Below are 17,551 nucleotides of genomic sequence, written 5' to 3'. Positions count from 1 at the left end.
GTAGTAGTATATTGTTCCCAAGCCTTTGACTCAATCAATCATGAAATGCTTCTAGCCAATATGAACTATTGTGGCTTTTTGAGGGTTTGATTTCATAAATAAGATCATGTCTTGCAAGAAAGACAGGAGGTCACAAAACTTTGTAATGACACATCTCAACCTTTTATAATTGCGTGATGTACCTCAAGGCAGCTGCGTCTACCCGATTTTGTTTAACTTGTATTCATCAGAATTCCCGCTGTGTGTGCAAAGATGCACCGTCCATTTTCATGCAGATGATTGTCAGCTGCATTTAGCTTATTAACCGGATATGAAACGGCCCTATCAACATGATCAATCAAAATATGGACTCAGGCTCAATATAAGCAACAGCACATTCCTGCATATTGCTTTGCACAAATCTGTTACAGGCCATTAGTAAGAGCGGAATGGCGGTGGTACTCGACGAGGCTGAGTTTGCGGGTATGCTGCACGGCCGTCTTCTACCGACGCACATCCACACAACGGAATTACGATTGCAGTAAGTAAACTCATTCTCACATGAAAATATTTTATTGTGGTAATATTTCTATTTAGCACAAAATTTAGTCATCTAGTTATGCTGTCTGGGTTCCGATAGCTCCTATAAAATTGACAGTTTATGTTTGTTTACTTTTTGATAAGTAACACTTGTAGAATTTTAAACAAGTAAAACAAAATATTTTACTCTTCTTTAAATACAATTTCAAAACATAATCTAATGATAATGTATATAATGAAATTAATTCAATTAAATACTTAAATGCAGTACTGTAGAATATATGAGGTAATATTTGGTCCATAACAAAGTATTGGCAAAACATGTTTTACAAAAAGTTTAAGTTTTAAAACAGGAATAAATGTGACCAATCAGGACTATGATTGAATTAACTGGTTTTGACAGTTTAATAATAGAAGTTAACTTAGTGGTTGAAACTCTATTAATGTGAATTTTATGTGTTGAGTTGTAAAAGAACATTAGACTATATGCCATATTGGCAATTGCAACATTATGTAGCAGCATATGTATACTTTTTTGTGGACCCGCTTTTGTGAAAAGCTTAGAGTAATAATAGATCTAAACACTATGAACTCCACATGACTTAAATTAGTATTGGGAAAATAGTGCTCATTAAGGTTTTGTTATAACAATTTAAGTATACTATTTTAAAGAAGGTCTTGCTATTATTGGATTTATTTGGGTAATGTCGGCATTTATTAAAATTTGTTACACTGTTTATGCCAGTATTTAATTCCAATAACTTTGGTAGCGTCAAATTTTCCATGTTTTGGCTAGTGCTATCAGTATAACTATTTTACTTACATGGGAATTATAAAATCAGGCCGAAGCCAGATTAGTGGACGCTCGGCTCTCTCAACTTGACAATGACTATTGACAGATTTATAGTTTATCATTGTATAATAGGATTTATTTTATTATATGTTTTATCATTCCTGTATGCCAGCATAACAGCTCGTACCTTATGCAATACCTTACTAACGATAGCAGAAGAATACACAATACCATATATGAAGAACAACATAGACGTTGTTCTTAGTTGTTAAGAAATTCAGTTTATATGCACCATTTATTTATGCACGGGTAATGATACAACAACACTTTACAAATCACAAATATTTAGCAATAAAGGTTTATCGTTATTAATAAGTTCAAATGCATTTCTAATTAGATATTTGGGTTCGTCACGATTTTGCGGTATTGAAGCATACACAGTCTCCTTTATACCAAGTTCACAGTGAAAAATCACATGGGGTCAGGTCTGGCGCGCGCAGGATAATCTATTGTATCACGGCTACCAAATCCATTCATGAAATGTGTTATATAAAAAATCTCGAATTTGGATACCGAAATGTGCTGGAGCATCATCTTGTTGCCAGATGAGCGAATTAATATTGAAAACAGGATTGTTTCTGAGCTTGGGAACTACTAATTCTTGCAGCAACCGTAAGTAACTTCTGAGTTAAATTTCCTTGAAGAAAATAAGGACCTATTAGTCTAGTACTCGAAATAACTCCACATGACACGAAGCACATGAGTTCTACTTGGATTACATTATGAGGATTTACATCCCACAAGTGCACGCAATTATGCCGATTAACGCGTCCATTTACTTAGAAACATTCCTCATCACACCACAAAATTGATCGCAAGAAATTTAGAACAGCCTCTGAGCGGATAATTATTGTCTCACAGAATTCCGATCGCCTATCGAAATCATCCTTGTGAAGCGCTTGGAGTAAATATGGACGGTATGGCTTAAATTTTAGTCGATTTAACATTCTTTGCATGCTTTTTCTTGATATTTATAGTTCAGCAGATGCCTTGCCGGGACTGGTTACAAAAGCTTGAGCAACTGTCTGCAGGTTCTCTTCGTTGCAAATTTATCGTGGACGACCACACTTCGTGGCTTCCTGAGTTTTCAAATTTCTTATTTAACTTCTGCTTATACTGTCGAGTGGGTATCATGACACCTGGATATTTACCACTAAATTCTTCAATTATTATATCAGTATTTTTGTTATACTTCCACCACAACTGAAGGATGTAAACTCGTTGTTGGGTTGTAAACATTTTAAAAACACACACAAACAAATAACAGATGCAAAGAGCTTCACTTTACACTAGCCACTCGAACAGGCAACCATGAACTTACTCCGTGTTCCTGTAAACTTAACATTGTTACCAACCTACCGAAACAAAATATCCCAGTTTATGGGGAAAATGACGTATGTACTATACTGTATATTACCATTTATATTTTAATATCACATTATACTTTTTTATTTAACACTTAATAATTTTTATTACTACGTTCATATATTTAAGACAACAACAAATGTATGTAACTTATTGAAGAATAATAAACTCAACTATACTTTTATTTAAATTGATTCAATATTACGTTTAAGAAATGATACGTAAGTGTATATCTAAATGTTTTCCTTGTTTTATTTCAGGCACTTTCAATTTAAAATTTAACATGCTTTCTTATTTCAGGAGCCATGTTGCATAATAAATGACGGAACTTTTGTTAGATAGATTTCAAAATATTAATTATTATATTAAATTACGATATTAAATGGTTATCACAATTCAACTCATAATAAAAAATATATTAAAATTATAGTGGTATAATTCAATTCACTTTCAAAATATTGAAATGAAAAATGTTTCTACTCTAGGATCAAACACAATTTAGATAACCGAGTTTTCAACAAAATTGCAAGTAGAGCTACACAAACTGATCCCATTAATTTCTTACTTAATAACTTCCAGAACTTTTCATAAGCCAAACAATATTATTTTTTAAGGATACCTAACTCCTTGAAAATGAGGGTTGCTAATTCAGTGCTTTGTCTGTATGTATACGTTAAATAATGACACCCCAACCGTTAAAATAATACAGTAAAACCAATCAAATATTGAAGATAAGTTACCTATGTCTTATTATCTTTATAATCTCCATGTGATTATAATATAGGTTCGAATCCGAATTTAAACAGTGGTAATCTGGTATCTGAATTACCCTTTACATTGTGTTAATTTAATTATTCTCCAAGTAAACTTTCTTATATTACTTATATAACATTATTTCTAAATTCTCTATAGGAGTTTAGAGAGTAGAACATTTATGTGGAAGTTGTATTAGTTAATCTGGAAATGTGCACTGCATAATTTAAAACAAGGCATCTGTAAAACATATACTTTTTGTAGAACGATAAGGAGAATTCCATCCCGGTACGATATCGCACTGAGGGATGTGGAGGAAGATGAAAAGCTGCACATACACTACAGCTGGACACTGTTTGATGCTGTCAAGCATCTTTCTCGACCGGTAAGTGGAGGTGGTATATTCTGTTAGATTTGAGAATTTAATGTATACCGACAGAGAATCAGAATCACACACACACACAAAATCCTGAAATCAACTTTTAATTTAATTATGGCATTAAGTAGATTGAATAATAGAGCATATTAATAAAATTAATATTTTCTCAATGGCTGAGCTTTTGCTTTGACCGATTATCTGCTTTATTATAACATATTTAATAGCCTTCAACTTGATATAATTCAGTAATAGGCTAATAGTCATGATTCTTTCAAGTTATTCACATTGCACCTAAAGTTACTTTTCCTTTATAACACATTTTGTATGGTCAAATACAATATGTGTTTAACTAAAATGTTACTAAATACACATTGTATGTTTTAAAATAAAACTGAGAAGTATGGGAAACTGTTCTTTAATTGTATGTTAAAATAAAATAACCAAAATGGTATTTAAGCAGTGCCTCAATATATAATGCCTTAATACAATTACTACTCTACTTTGACTGAACAGGATTGGATAAGTGTAGTAAAAATGTATTCCTTATCATCACTTTATAAAAAAAAACAACCGTAAAACAATGTTTGTCATTTTACAAGCTATATTTTCCTTGTGTTATGAAAATTCTTTAACATTTTAAAATTATACAGTACAAGTTCGTTGGTCACATTGGTACGCCATTTTACTTCAATATAACGGACCGCCTTTCAAACTTTAATTTTCAACTCACCTAAAAATAATGGATTTTTGCAGTATATAAAAGAAATTAATGTTATGAAAATGAAGTTGGAAACCAGTATTTCTACTATAAACCGTATTGATATGTCAGTTCTCACAAAATCTACCCACTTTTCCGATTGAACTGGCAATTTAATTTCTACTCGTTCCCTCTCAATCAAGTATAATAATATTTACCTTTAGTAGTTTATTATGTTTTTTATTGGATTTTTGTGGTCTGAAATTTAACACTAAATGTTGAAGTAAACCGAAAAAGTCTTCATAAAGTTATATTTAATATTTTAGTATTTATGAGTATTTTCACTCTTATATAATATGTAAATAATACATGTTAAAGTTGTACTTATTTGCGACGTGCATGATAAGTACGTTATATTGTCCCTATAGGGAGGATATAACATCAACTTCTTTGACTCGGTGTAGGTAACATATACCGATAAATTATAAAAAGTTATTTCTTAAAGAATGCCTTTGTACTTTAGAAGTGGTTGGGTCAAAGATTGTATTTCAACACTGTAAATGTTTATGAATACTTGCCACCTAAAGAAATTTAATCACGGTTGGTTGATTCAGTTGCAGCCGACTGGCGTGAGATTTCCTCGAGCAACGACGACCGAAGAAATTAGGGAAGCCCCATGCTTTACACAGGGCCAGCACGTCTGGGAGATGGACTGGCCATCTGAGACTCGGGGCAGCCGTGCTGTGGTGGGTGTGGCTACAAAGGGTGGTCTGATGTACCCCGTGAAACGAAAGGTGAATTACTAGTAACAGCAATACATGAGTTACCTTTCAACAATGTAATAATTTCCCAGCTGGAGCTCAAAACTGATTTTAATTTTCAATCTGCATGACTAAACACAGTTTCAAATTAGTAACATATTGGTAATTTTCTAAATATAATTTTGTTTATGTATAAGATTTACATTTCAGAATGAATTGAGAATGACATGAGAATGTATGAGATATTTCAAATATCTTCTTAAACATTTAGTAACATTATTATTATTAACACATATTAATATAATAATGAAAAATAAGGGTCTAGTGATGATGATAAGAAATATTTAGTTTTATATACCATATTAATTTGTAAATTAATGAATTTACTTGACACCAGTTATTGATGGGCAAATAATCCACGCAAGATTGATTCGTGATATGAATATCAAGTAACGTAATTGTACTTGTTTGTGTTACGTTTGTGTATGACGTACCTCAATGATAAAATATTAAATAAAGTAATGTTATTAGTACTAAGCATGGTAATTCAATCTGGTTATCTTTATTTATTGTTAATTTTATCATGTAAACATGACTTAATAAGGGAGAATGTGTTGAGAAAAGAACTAAAATGTTAATTATGAATATCCTGCAGGCAGATGGTGAACATTCCAAATATAGATCCTGGGGATGGGATCTGGTCACCACCAAGCTTATGATGGACGGCTTTGTTCACGATGGCAGTGGTGATAGGTGTTACCCCCTCCAACAGGGTAACATCGTGTACGTTGTCCCTGATAAGTTCCATGGTGAGTATAATAGTTGTTATCTCTTTACAAATATTATGAATTCAAACCATTTAAATATTATCCATATTCAGAAAAATGTTGCTGTTTGTATAAACATGCCCAAAGAAATTAAAATTGATGCTTCTTAAGAGTGAAAATACTGTTTTAGTAAAAAACAATGTGCTGTGTAAATGTTGTAAACTCAGTAAATAAATATAAAAATAATTGCAGTGAGACAGCCATTGACAGTATGACAATCTGACATGATACAAATGGTTACAGTCGTGTAATTAACGAGAATTGCTACATATTTATAAGACTAAACACAACTATATCACTAATATTACTGTTTCGTTACAGTTGTGTTGGATATGTCTGACGGCACTTTGTCGTTTATTGTGAATGGCAAATGGCTGGGGATAGCGCTCAGCGGTATGGCCGGGCACTCTCTGTACCCTTTCGTCACCTCCAGGCGAGCTAATTGCCGTATCTGGCGATACCTTAAATTGTAATTATGATCTATTAAGTAAGTATTTAGTATAAGTCTGAAAAAAATTACGTTCACAAATTTTAGGTTCGAAAAAATTAAACTAAGAGGAGAGAATGAGATTATGAAGGAGACTTGAGTTAATAATTTTTATAACGAAAGGTGAGTTCATCAAATGAGTAATTCCGGTAGATAATGATTGTAGTTTTTACAATCGTGTCAATTTTATTGCACCTTGTAAAAACTCCGCCTCAGAAGACAGGAAGTCCCACTGTACCAGAGTGTCAGATCTGTGATGTATAAATTTATGGTGTTGTCATGGAGGAATAGTCTACTTGGACTTCGGAAAATTCTAGACGCTAGAGATCGGGTTAGGGCTGCGGCAGATCGGGGTAACCCATACAATTAAAGGGTTTTGGTTAATAACTGTATGAATACAATTAGGGTTACATAATTCCTAAGATAAACAATAATTATTTTAAGAAAAAATGAGTGTCTAGTTTTAAATATTTAATCTTGTAGGAAATTATTATCACATTTCTTTTTTATAATAATAATTTATAATACAAATTTCAGCAAAGATATGAATAAAGCACTCAAACATGATTTTATATCAACGAGGTACGTTTCGTATTTCTCTCGAATAGTCAGAACCTCTCAGACACAAACTTGAGTCATCTCTTCATCTACTTGTACGGTGAACAGAGTGGTTTAGATTATATATGGAATACTTAAATTTACTAAATTAATATAATATTTAATTTTGACATTGAAGACATTGAAATCGTAATATTTGGTTATCAAAACTAATTATTGCCATTTTCTAATGAGATGAACGCATCTCGTGAGAAATAACTATTTTACAAACTTCTGTACTTCAGAATGTTATAAAAATAACAAATATAAATGTTACAAATAATGTTGAAATTAGCACCTGTTAGCACTTTTTTACATTAAGTTAGCCCTTGCAATCCCTTACAATCTCTGTACAACTGTAAATGGGTCTGACGGTTTTAAATATCATTATACTAAAATTAGTATACATTTATAAGAATGAGAGAGAGCTACTAAATACACTTTACATCGTTACTCGTTATTAGTTAATATAAACCACATCCGATGTTCTTGGAACTAAATTCTTGGTGGATTAATAACCTAATTGGCACGCGTATTAATTTGTTTCCGTTCCTGCCGTTTCTGCTGTTGAGCAACATCTCGCGCGCCTTGTCCGTAAGTAAAATGTATATTTTCGTATTATAAATTATCTCTTTCATACGAAAATATAATTTTGAATGTAATATGAAGTAAAATAACTTACATTGGTTTATGTTTTATTTGGCAGATTAATATTGATAATAGTGTGTTTATGTCCTTCTGACGAAACCACGTTAGCATGAATCTTAATTTGTCTCGATAGATGGCTAATATTGTCGTGATTTTGTTTTTGGCGAGTTCAACCGAGTTTCTTATTTTAAATACGAGTCTCTGAATCTGATTTCAACTTCTATTTTTAGACTTCTAGTTTACTAATCTTCACTTTTTCCGACTACAGCTGCAATGTCGAGCCAAGATGCTGAGTTTTGAATAATTATTAAGTTCGTATGCAAAGTTCCCATAGAACATGGGAACCATTAAGCCACACCCATGATATAATTTAGTTCTTTATCGCCCGCTCTATTTGGCAGTAACGTGGCAATACATTACTTTATTTTTTAAATCTAGAAGTGGTGCTTTTATGTTAATTTGCCATAACTAAACATGTAAGTAAAGTTTGCAAATCAAGTATGCATTACTGTGACCTCAGCGGTATCCAATCCCACGTTTTTCGTCCATTCGGTCCAACTACAGTTTTTATGAACCAGGCTTACAGAATATTTCCCAGGCATTGATTACCGATTCGTCTTTCACCACATTCTTCAGTCTAATTAGCACATCTTCTCTTTTTTATATTATTACTTCAAGCATCTGTTAGAAATAACGTTGTAGTATAACAGTTTAGTAGTTACCTATCATATTCATTCCTATCGCTGCTATGTTGCTGTACTTTCCTCAATATTTTTTTAATATCACAATTTGATTACAAATATCAACATATGTAAAACGATTAAACGGAAAATAGCTGTTTCGTCTCAGTCGTAAAAATAGCTAGATTTCGTTATAATAGACATATTATTAATTTATTCTCATATAATTTATATGTACTCCGTAGCTCGAAAACCATGCAAGATACAAAAAATAGGTCAAAACAAAAAGTTTAAGAAATGAAGGCTACAAAGCCAACAAATATTTTTTTCTCAAATCAAATCAATCAAATTTTTTATTGTCGTAGACATTGTACATGCATAGACACTGTCAATAAGCCGAAATACTACGTCACAATATTTAGAAACAAATTATAGTTTGAGCTAACTTAAAATATAATGAACCAGTTAAAAATTATACACTTTCTTACACATTACAACATGACTTTTTTGAAACTTACTTAAACGACAGTGCTGAAAACTAATTTTATCTTTATTGCGGGTATTGTATGAGTGTATATTTTCATTTAGGACCATGCCAGGTAGTATTTTAAAGGAATAGACAGCCAGTTCAAATATGTAAAGGTTAATTACTGTATTTATTTTTAATCTTTTAAAAATAGATAATCTAAGGGATAAGATGGAGTTGAACCGTCAATTATTCTAACGATTTTTTTTGGAATTTTAAAATTTCTATAATTCTTGAAGAGTTGCCTCACACAAGTAAGCAATACTTAATTATTGATTGGAAGAAAGCAAAGTAAGCCATTCTAATATATTGAGATGTTACACAATTTTTCAATTGTCCCAACAAGTATACAACTCTAGATAGCCTAGTTTTGATATAGTCTATATGAGTACTCCATGCAAGCTGATGATCAACACTTACAACTAAAAACTTAGTACTAGTAACTGTTCCCATTTCCACTAGTTCTTCATAATATGGCCTTAAAGAAAAAAAATTATATTTTCAGTTTTATTTTTGTTTAATACATAACCGTTTTAAGCTCTAAACCAGTTTCCCGATTCCTCCATTGAGTTAATTACCAAATTTTTTAAGTCTAGGAGGCTACTGGAAACATTTACAAATGACGTATCATCAGCGTAAAGAAGAGTACTACTAGTAACATTGTGAAGTAAATCATTAATACTAATTAAAAATAACAAAGGTCCCAGGACAGATTCCTGGGGAACACCAAATCTCAAGTAAACTTCTTGTGACTGGTCACCATCAATGCACACTACCTGCCTTCTATTCCTAAGATAAGACTCAAAGAGTCTCAGAGACACACCTTGGAAGCCATAGAAATGCAACTTTGATCAAAGGTCTGAATGGACAACAGTGTCCAAGGCCTTACTCAGGTCACAAAAGGTGACCTGAGCAAAGGACCTTGCCTCAAAGGCCTGCAGGATTTGTGATACTAACTCTGCAATAGCATCCAGAGTACTCTTACCGCTCCTAAAGCCAAACTGAAAACTGGACAAAATATAATTTGTTTCTAAAAACAATATAACCTGGTTATAAATTATGACTTCAATAACTTTTGATAGTAAAGGCACAAGAGACATAGGACGATAGCTTTCTGGTTTATCTTTGGGTCCCTTCTTAAAAAACAGGACAAACTCTAGAAATTTTAAGCTCGTCCGGGAAAATCCCTTCTTGTAACATACTATTTACACAAATTGCTAAAGAAGTTGAAATGCTTGGAATTATTTGTTTTAAGAAATTATTTGACATGTTGTAAAAATCATTACTGTTAGTTACTGACATGTTTAACAGCCTTTAAGACATCGTTTTATGTAACAGTTTTCCACTCAAACACACACATATTATCAGGCCTATAACTAGAACGTCTTAAGCTTACATTTGTGACAAGATTTTCAGCCCCTATAACGGGCTGTGTAATATCTCTTTTGATTTTTTCTACAGCATCAATGCAAAAATTATTAAACACATTTGGTTCAATCAATGGTTTGCTTTCATTTGAAAGATCTTAATTAAAGCCCAAGCTTTCTTACACTTATTTTTGCTTCACTCTATCAACTTACTATTATGAGCAACTTTAGCAGCAGAAATCAAGTCTATAGGTACTCTTTTTTTTTAACTGACCTTTTACTACTGTGCTTCCTGTGTTTTTAAACAGATAGTCAAGAGACAACAATTTTTCCTTCATTGTAACTAGTTCAGGTGTGTACCAATTACAATTTGTTTTTCTACTACCTAATTTAGATTTATGAGGTTTTAATTGTAAGAAAAAATTAATAATATCATTTAAAGTTGAGAAAAAATATGTAAACATTGTTGCTGCATTGCAAAAAATATTTAGGGGAAAGGAAATACCAGTTGACTAGATTCAGTTTCTCTATTATATTATAAGCACAGTGCTTGGGTAGCACCTATTTAAAACAGTTATTTCTCTCAAAGGAATTACTTGAGTCTTCCAATGGCGCAAAATGATCTATGGCCTTGAGTCCTATAACCAAGCCATCATGGTCGGAATAAGGGATGCTCTTAATATTACACAATGTTCCATCAGAGTTACAGTTAACAAAAACATTATCTAGGCAACTGTTACCTCTCGTTGAACTAGAGTTTAAGCAGTAACAATTAAACTGCCGAAGTAAGTTGAGGAAATCAGCAACTGTCGCCTTTGTAGTAGTTATATCAAAGTCTCGTTAGTTTTGATTTCTACTTTAGATTGTATTGGCAACACTGAGTTTATTTGAGCAGAAGTTTTAGGTTTTGTGCTTTAAACAAATTTACTGATAGTGCACAAGATACAGACACTTTTATATTTGTAGTACTTTACAAAAAGCATGGTAGTTACTTGCCTTTGCTACAAGAAATATGATAATGTACAATGGAATATGAATGTTTACACATGTGACTTTTGTGCCTGCAATATAACCAAACTTTACCCTGTTGTGTTGGTTGAATAAATACACTTTATGTTTGTGTTTTTCTTTTAGATAATGCGTTGCATTTTAAGTGCCATAATGAGTGGTAGTGATGAAATTCAAATTAATGGCTCTGAAGTCAACAGTGAAAGGATAACTAAAAATATAATTGTTAGGAAAGTATGGAAGATGGGATGAAGAAAATGAGAATAGTCAAGCATGAGATTGATAATGATTGTAGATGTAAGCGCCTTACATGTTTTGAGAGAATTGATGAAAACCAAAGAAAGAACATTATTACAGATTTTAAAAACACAGTCTCACAATAAGCAATCGCTTTATTTTGCTAGCCTTATCTCCTTTCATTAAATAAAACTGGGACGATCTAGGAAGCCTGAAATTACTGGTCAATTTAATGATAGAAGCTATACTTACAAGGTAAGAATCAAAGAAGGGGACAGAGAAAATGATAAATCCATTTGCTTCAAAGCAGAGAGTTTAATGCACGGAATCAGAGGAAAGAGATTGCAAAACATCCAAAAGGCGCTTAAGGACACTAGGAAAGCTCGCACTGATAACAGACGTAAACATGACCACAAACATTGCAGAACTTCTGAAGATATAAAACACAGTGTAATAGACCATACTAAGTCTTTAATACAATAGTCAACCATTATGGTATTAAAGACTATGGTATTAATACCCAAGTCTTTTAAATGTCGATCTTGTCACCAAAGCCTTTCTAAAGCCAAACAGGTTTACCTACCTGATACTTGAACATCAGCATAATATGCGAACCATGTATAAAGCGCTTAGGGCTAATGATAAATGTGTTTCCTATGAAAATTATAGACTAATATATGAAACCAACTTTAACATTTCATTCGGATTTACAAGGAGTAATACTTGCTCAACCTGTGACAAGTATCAGGTTAAGTTAAAAGTTTCACATATGGAACTACAAAATATGCATCATGTAAGTGTGGAAAATACTGTAACAAATAAAAATTTTAAGAAACCAGAAGAATATTCATACGAAGTTTAGAATAAGAATTCATTACCATGGATTTTCAGAAAAACCTTTCTCTACCAAACCTCAACACAAACACGTTTATTACCGTCATCAGTTATTTTTCTACATATTTCATATTCAAAGCCTTACTTCAGTTGATACAGTATTTTATTCTTATACACAGATTGAAGGGAAAAAAGGAGCAGATGAAGTGTTTTCCATACTTAATCATTACATTTTTATAAATATTGAATCTAAAGTTAAACATTTACACATTTTTTTGTAATTCGTGTTCTGGGCGAACAAAAATTACACCTTCATTCGGTTCTGTCACTATGTCGTCAATGCATTGCAAAAATTAGACTATATTAAAGTAGTATTTCCAATAAGAGGACATTCCTTCTCATTGTGTGACGTGCACATGGTAGTAATAAATAAAAAATATGCCGCTACATTGCCGGAAGATTGGGTAGAGCTAATAAGGGATTGCCATGTAAAACATTTCCCTTTCGAGGTTTCCGTGACAGATTTACCTATTTTTCGTAAATGAACCCATTATCCCAAACAACACTCAAGACTTGTGGAACACAGAGCCTCCTATACTGGATACTGGCAGTTTTCTCCCTTGATTTTAAAACAAAATCTGAGAAAGTTAACCCTTTAACTTCACTACCATGATATGATGATAGTTCGTTTTATCTCCCAACCCAAAGGCGCTTTGGTAAGTCAGAGTGTATTTTAAATCTTGATAGTAATACAGAAATACAGTAAATATTATTCACTCTGTTTGCTATACAATACCTTTCCATTGAATGATTTTGATTATCAGAAGTATAGTAATCAGATTTATACGGAAAATTACTTTTGCAGACCTTGCTCCAGTGAGGAAGCCTAAATACGATGACCTCCATAATTTAAAAGTTTTGTGGACCCAAACCAAGTAATTTCTATGGTGAACTTCCACAAGAACACTAAATACTGTTGAAAATTTGTTCTTATTAAAAAGCTCGGTGGCTGAATAAATGACATTCATATTTTTGGTTTTTGTTGTAATTTCCTTCTTCTATAAGCTCTACATACTTTTTTCTAATAAATATAGAATTTTACTTTACAAAATTCAACCCTAAATTAAACCACTGACACTGAGACATATGTTCCTATTAGATCCTGATTAAAAGAAAAAAATATCTAGGTAGTAATTACTATGTTTAAAATGACATGCAAGGATAGCTAGCCTTATTTAACAATATATGAAAAACCCATCTTTCATTAGATAAGGTCTGGCACAAATGATATATTTGGTTTGGATGGTTTTTTAAGTGAATTTGGGTAATTTACTAGTTGGAAGTGATTTCAGTATATCGTTTACAAATCAAGAATATGCGGAAATGCATTTTGTGTACAGTTTCTATGGTAGCAATGCTAGTGAGGCTCAAAGGGAGTACACTACCAGATATTCTGGTCAGCGAGTTCCCATTACACAAGTATTTGCAAGGCTGCATCAGTGTTTGGTGGAACGAGGATCTGTCCACAAGGAGAGGAGTGAGTTGAGGGCAGCAGCCTTGGATTTGAACACAGAATAAATATTGGACAGAGTTAGACGAGACCCGGAGATTAGTAGCAGGGATATTGCAGGTGACATTGGCGTGAGTAAAAGTACAATTTTTAAAGTTTTACAGAAGAATAAATTCTACCCCTGTAATTTTACTAAAGTGCACAGCCTTGAACCTAATGGTTATGCTGTTAGACGAGACTTTTGTCGCTATTTATTAAATTGAACAAAATATCCATTTAAAAAAAATTATGGGGAGACGATGCTCTTTTTACAGAAGACAAGGGGTATTTAACTTTGACAACATGCATTCCATAAACGGAAAAAAATGTTGCATGGTTATTTTTTTATATTCCTACTGAAAACCCAAAAGCTGCAAGAGAGCAGAAATTTCAAAGAAGATTTAGTACTAATGTTTAGGCAGGTGTGATTGGCGATCGTTTCTTGGGACTTTTCATGTCCAGATAATTTTAAATGGAGTTATGAATCAAATGTTGAATATGTTTAACCTTATACAATGCTAAGATAATATTTATAAACAACATTTGCGCTCCTCCTCACTTTACTATTGACGTCCGAAATTGGCTAAATGCTATCTATCCAACATGGATAGACAGAGAAGGTCCTGTACCTTTGCCTGCAGGATCTCCTAATCTCAACCAAATGGACTTTTATTCTTTTATGGATTCCTTAAGTCTGAGATATATGCAACACCTGTAAATAACGAAGAGTAAGATGAACTTTAGAATAGGATCCAAGCTGTAGCACAGAATCTTAGGGAAAAGCTAAGCCATAAAGTGGCTGCTCAGTAATGAAAAAGAGAGCCAGAGCCTACATGATAGAGAACTGAGGACAATTTGAAAATAAACTGAAATTGAACTATAAACTGGAATGTAGTTTTTTTCAATAAAAAATCTATGTCTGATTTATTAATTTGTATGTCAATTGTTAGAGATGTAATAGAATTTGTGTTTTGCTAGTAAAATGTTTATCATATCGTGTTTTACACTATTGAAACTTATCTAACTATACTTAAATTATTACAAATTAAACAATGTATCACATTTTCCAAAATCACAGGTTTTGAAGTAGTTTCTATGACATTTGATAGTCTCTAGCATGTTTATAAAAAATTGTGAATGTCAGCTTTTTCTTTTAATGTTTTCAAAAAATGAGAACTTCCCAGTTTAAGTCGATTTAATTAAAATTTCTGGAGATTCAGACCCATTAAAAACTATCCATATCCACCCAAAAATTAATTTAGAAAACAATGGTGGTAAATAAATCGATAAAATGTATCGAAATGGGATAAAAAGTTTACATTTCTTATAAAAAGTTTATGTTTTTATTAAAAAAACCAAAATAATTTTTCGTTGGGTATGTGTGAGTAATAAAAACTTTTAATTTCCATATTTGAGTCACATTTATGTTTTATTACCACCCACAAAAAATTTATATTAGGTCATGGCCACCTTGAATAAGGCATTGAGGTTAAAGTCAAAGACAAAATACTCTGTTCTGAAAAATCATCATGATTTGACTATCTCCTTTTTGCTTTGTGGTCTTCAAATGTTGTAAGCTTTTTAAGTGTTTTCATTCTCTATCTTAAAAATTAACGGAGTTGTAAATTTGTTGATATTTCATCAGCCATCATATCGTTAAAATAATTATCATCAAGTTGGATAATCATTGATCTGTTTAAACCGAGACATTTAAAATATGGATTTTTATACGAAGTTTCGATTTTGTAGTCTTCTCTCTAGTTGTAGCAATTTATATTGCAAGTTTTGTAAAAATGTAAGGTAGGAGTACACCAAACCACTTGGCATATAATAGGCTTCCTCGAGGTAGCATGCAAAATATATAATATATCTCATTTAATTCTAGATATGTTATGCAGGCAGATAGACAGACTGATAATCACACAGGAAAGAAATGTTAACATACAAATTACGCTCAGCCAAATTCAATGGTTATACACGCACCACTATTGACCACATTTTTCAAAATTCTATGTAGACTCGAAGGTTTATGCAAATCGTTCTTGAGATATCTTGCCACATCATAATTCAATTTTTTGTTTATTATTGTTTTATAACAAAAATATTTATTTAGTCAGTTGTTAAAAATTCATATTACATTATGTAAAAATTAGTGGGATGAACAAATTTTTTCTAAATTTTAATTTTTTGTAGTGTACGTTGTTACTTAGTTTAAAGAGGGAATTAAGGAGGGGACGCTGCTTTAGCACCCCCCTGGAATAAGCACCCCCTCGGGGCTCTGACGTCACGGCAGGGGGGTGCTAATTCAGCACACGGACACGGACCAGGCACGGAATTAGCACCCCCCGGCTACAAGGGGGTGCTAAATCAGCGCATCAATGAACATGGTCGAGGCCCTGAATTAACACCCCCCTGTTCCAAGGGGGTGCTTATTCAGCGCATGGACATGGCTCAGTCACTGAATTAGCACCCCCTAGCATTCAACCAGCAAAAAGGGTATTTATCTTTTACATATTCAATTCAATCATAAATATAATAGTTGTTATCTGGATTTTTGTGACGCTGCCTCTTATAAGCTACTATCTACGATTGTTTTGCAATTTCCGATGAACGATTAAATAATATAATAATCAAATATGGCTACTTTCTCTTAAAAATTAACCATAGACTTAATATTACATAATAATGCTCCGACTAACAAGGCTAATAGACCTTAGAACTCCTCCCTCTCATACGCATTGTCATATTTGTGTAATAATTTTCACTCATGACTTTGCTTTCTTAATTTGTTCTATATATCACCTATTTAAAATAATAAATTAAATCATATCCTTCATTTATTCTATTTCAGTTTATTCTTTCAGTTAATATGTTTGTAAATTTAATTAACGCACTGCTAAATATATATTTAAAAAAACATAAAATTCTCGTCGATTCTGAGTCGATTTTTGGAATATTACGGAAGGTAAAATGTAATTATGGTTTTTTATACACAATTAGTCTAGTATCTTTGCTGTGTCATTTTTTATTGTACAGGTATTGAGTACTGGGCGTCCATACCAATGAAAGATCTAGTCTACTCATAGTCTAGTTAAGGGTATTCACTGAGCATTAACAGTTCAAACTTAACCCAATCGTGAAAACTCAATGAAACATGTTTCTACATATAATTAAAACTATGTTATTTGTATATGAATCCATAATTAAAGTATTTTATTTCATTTAATAGCTTCACGGAAATGGAATCTTCTTTTTTTAGTTTAATTAACTCAAATGTAAAAAACCATTACAACAAATAATTTTGTAAACAATTTAGGCTCGTATTTTAGGCAAAATAGTTCACTGTCACACAGTATAGAATTTTTCTCTGCGGCATTTTTGTTTCATATTTAATTTTAATTAAATTTCAAATTAGGTTTATAGAATGAAACAGATGAAGTATAAAATTACAGTTTTTGACTTGT

General features: G+C 32.2%; 1 protein-coding gene across 1 annotated transcript in view; it reads left to right on the top strand.

Annotated features, from left to right (window-relative positions):
- Positions 1-428: 428 nt before the first annotated feature.
- The window catches only part of LOC124369439 (protein gustavus-like), a 47,783-nt gene continuing 30,660 nt past the window's right edge, over positions 429-17,551 (top strand). Inside the window, exons 1-6 of the mRNA XM_046827444.1 lie at positions 429-520; positions 3,755-3,875; positions 5,181-5,360; positions 5,983-6,136; positions 6,476-6,601; positions 13,939-14,075. Of these exons, the coding sequence (XP_046683400.1) occupies positions 429-520; positions 3,755-3,875; positions 5,181-5,360; positions 5,983-6,136; positions 6,476-6,601; positions 13,939-14,075 (810 nt within the window). The remainder of the gene's footprint in view (positions 521-3,754; positions 3,876-5,180; positions 5,361-5,982; positions 6,137-6,475; positions 6,602-13,938; positions 14,076-17,551) is intronic.

The sequence above is a fragment of the Homalodisca vitripennis genome, chromosome X (genome assembly GCF_021130785.1).
Source record: "Homalodisca vitripennis isolate AUS2020 chromosome X, UT_GWSS_2.1, whole genome shotgun sequence".
NCBI lineage: Eukaryota > Metazoa > Arthropoda > Insecta > Hemiptera > Cicadellidae > Homalodisca > Homalodisca vitripennis.
This window is presented reverse-complemented; position numbering and strand designations above follow the sequence as displayed.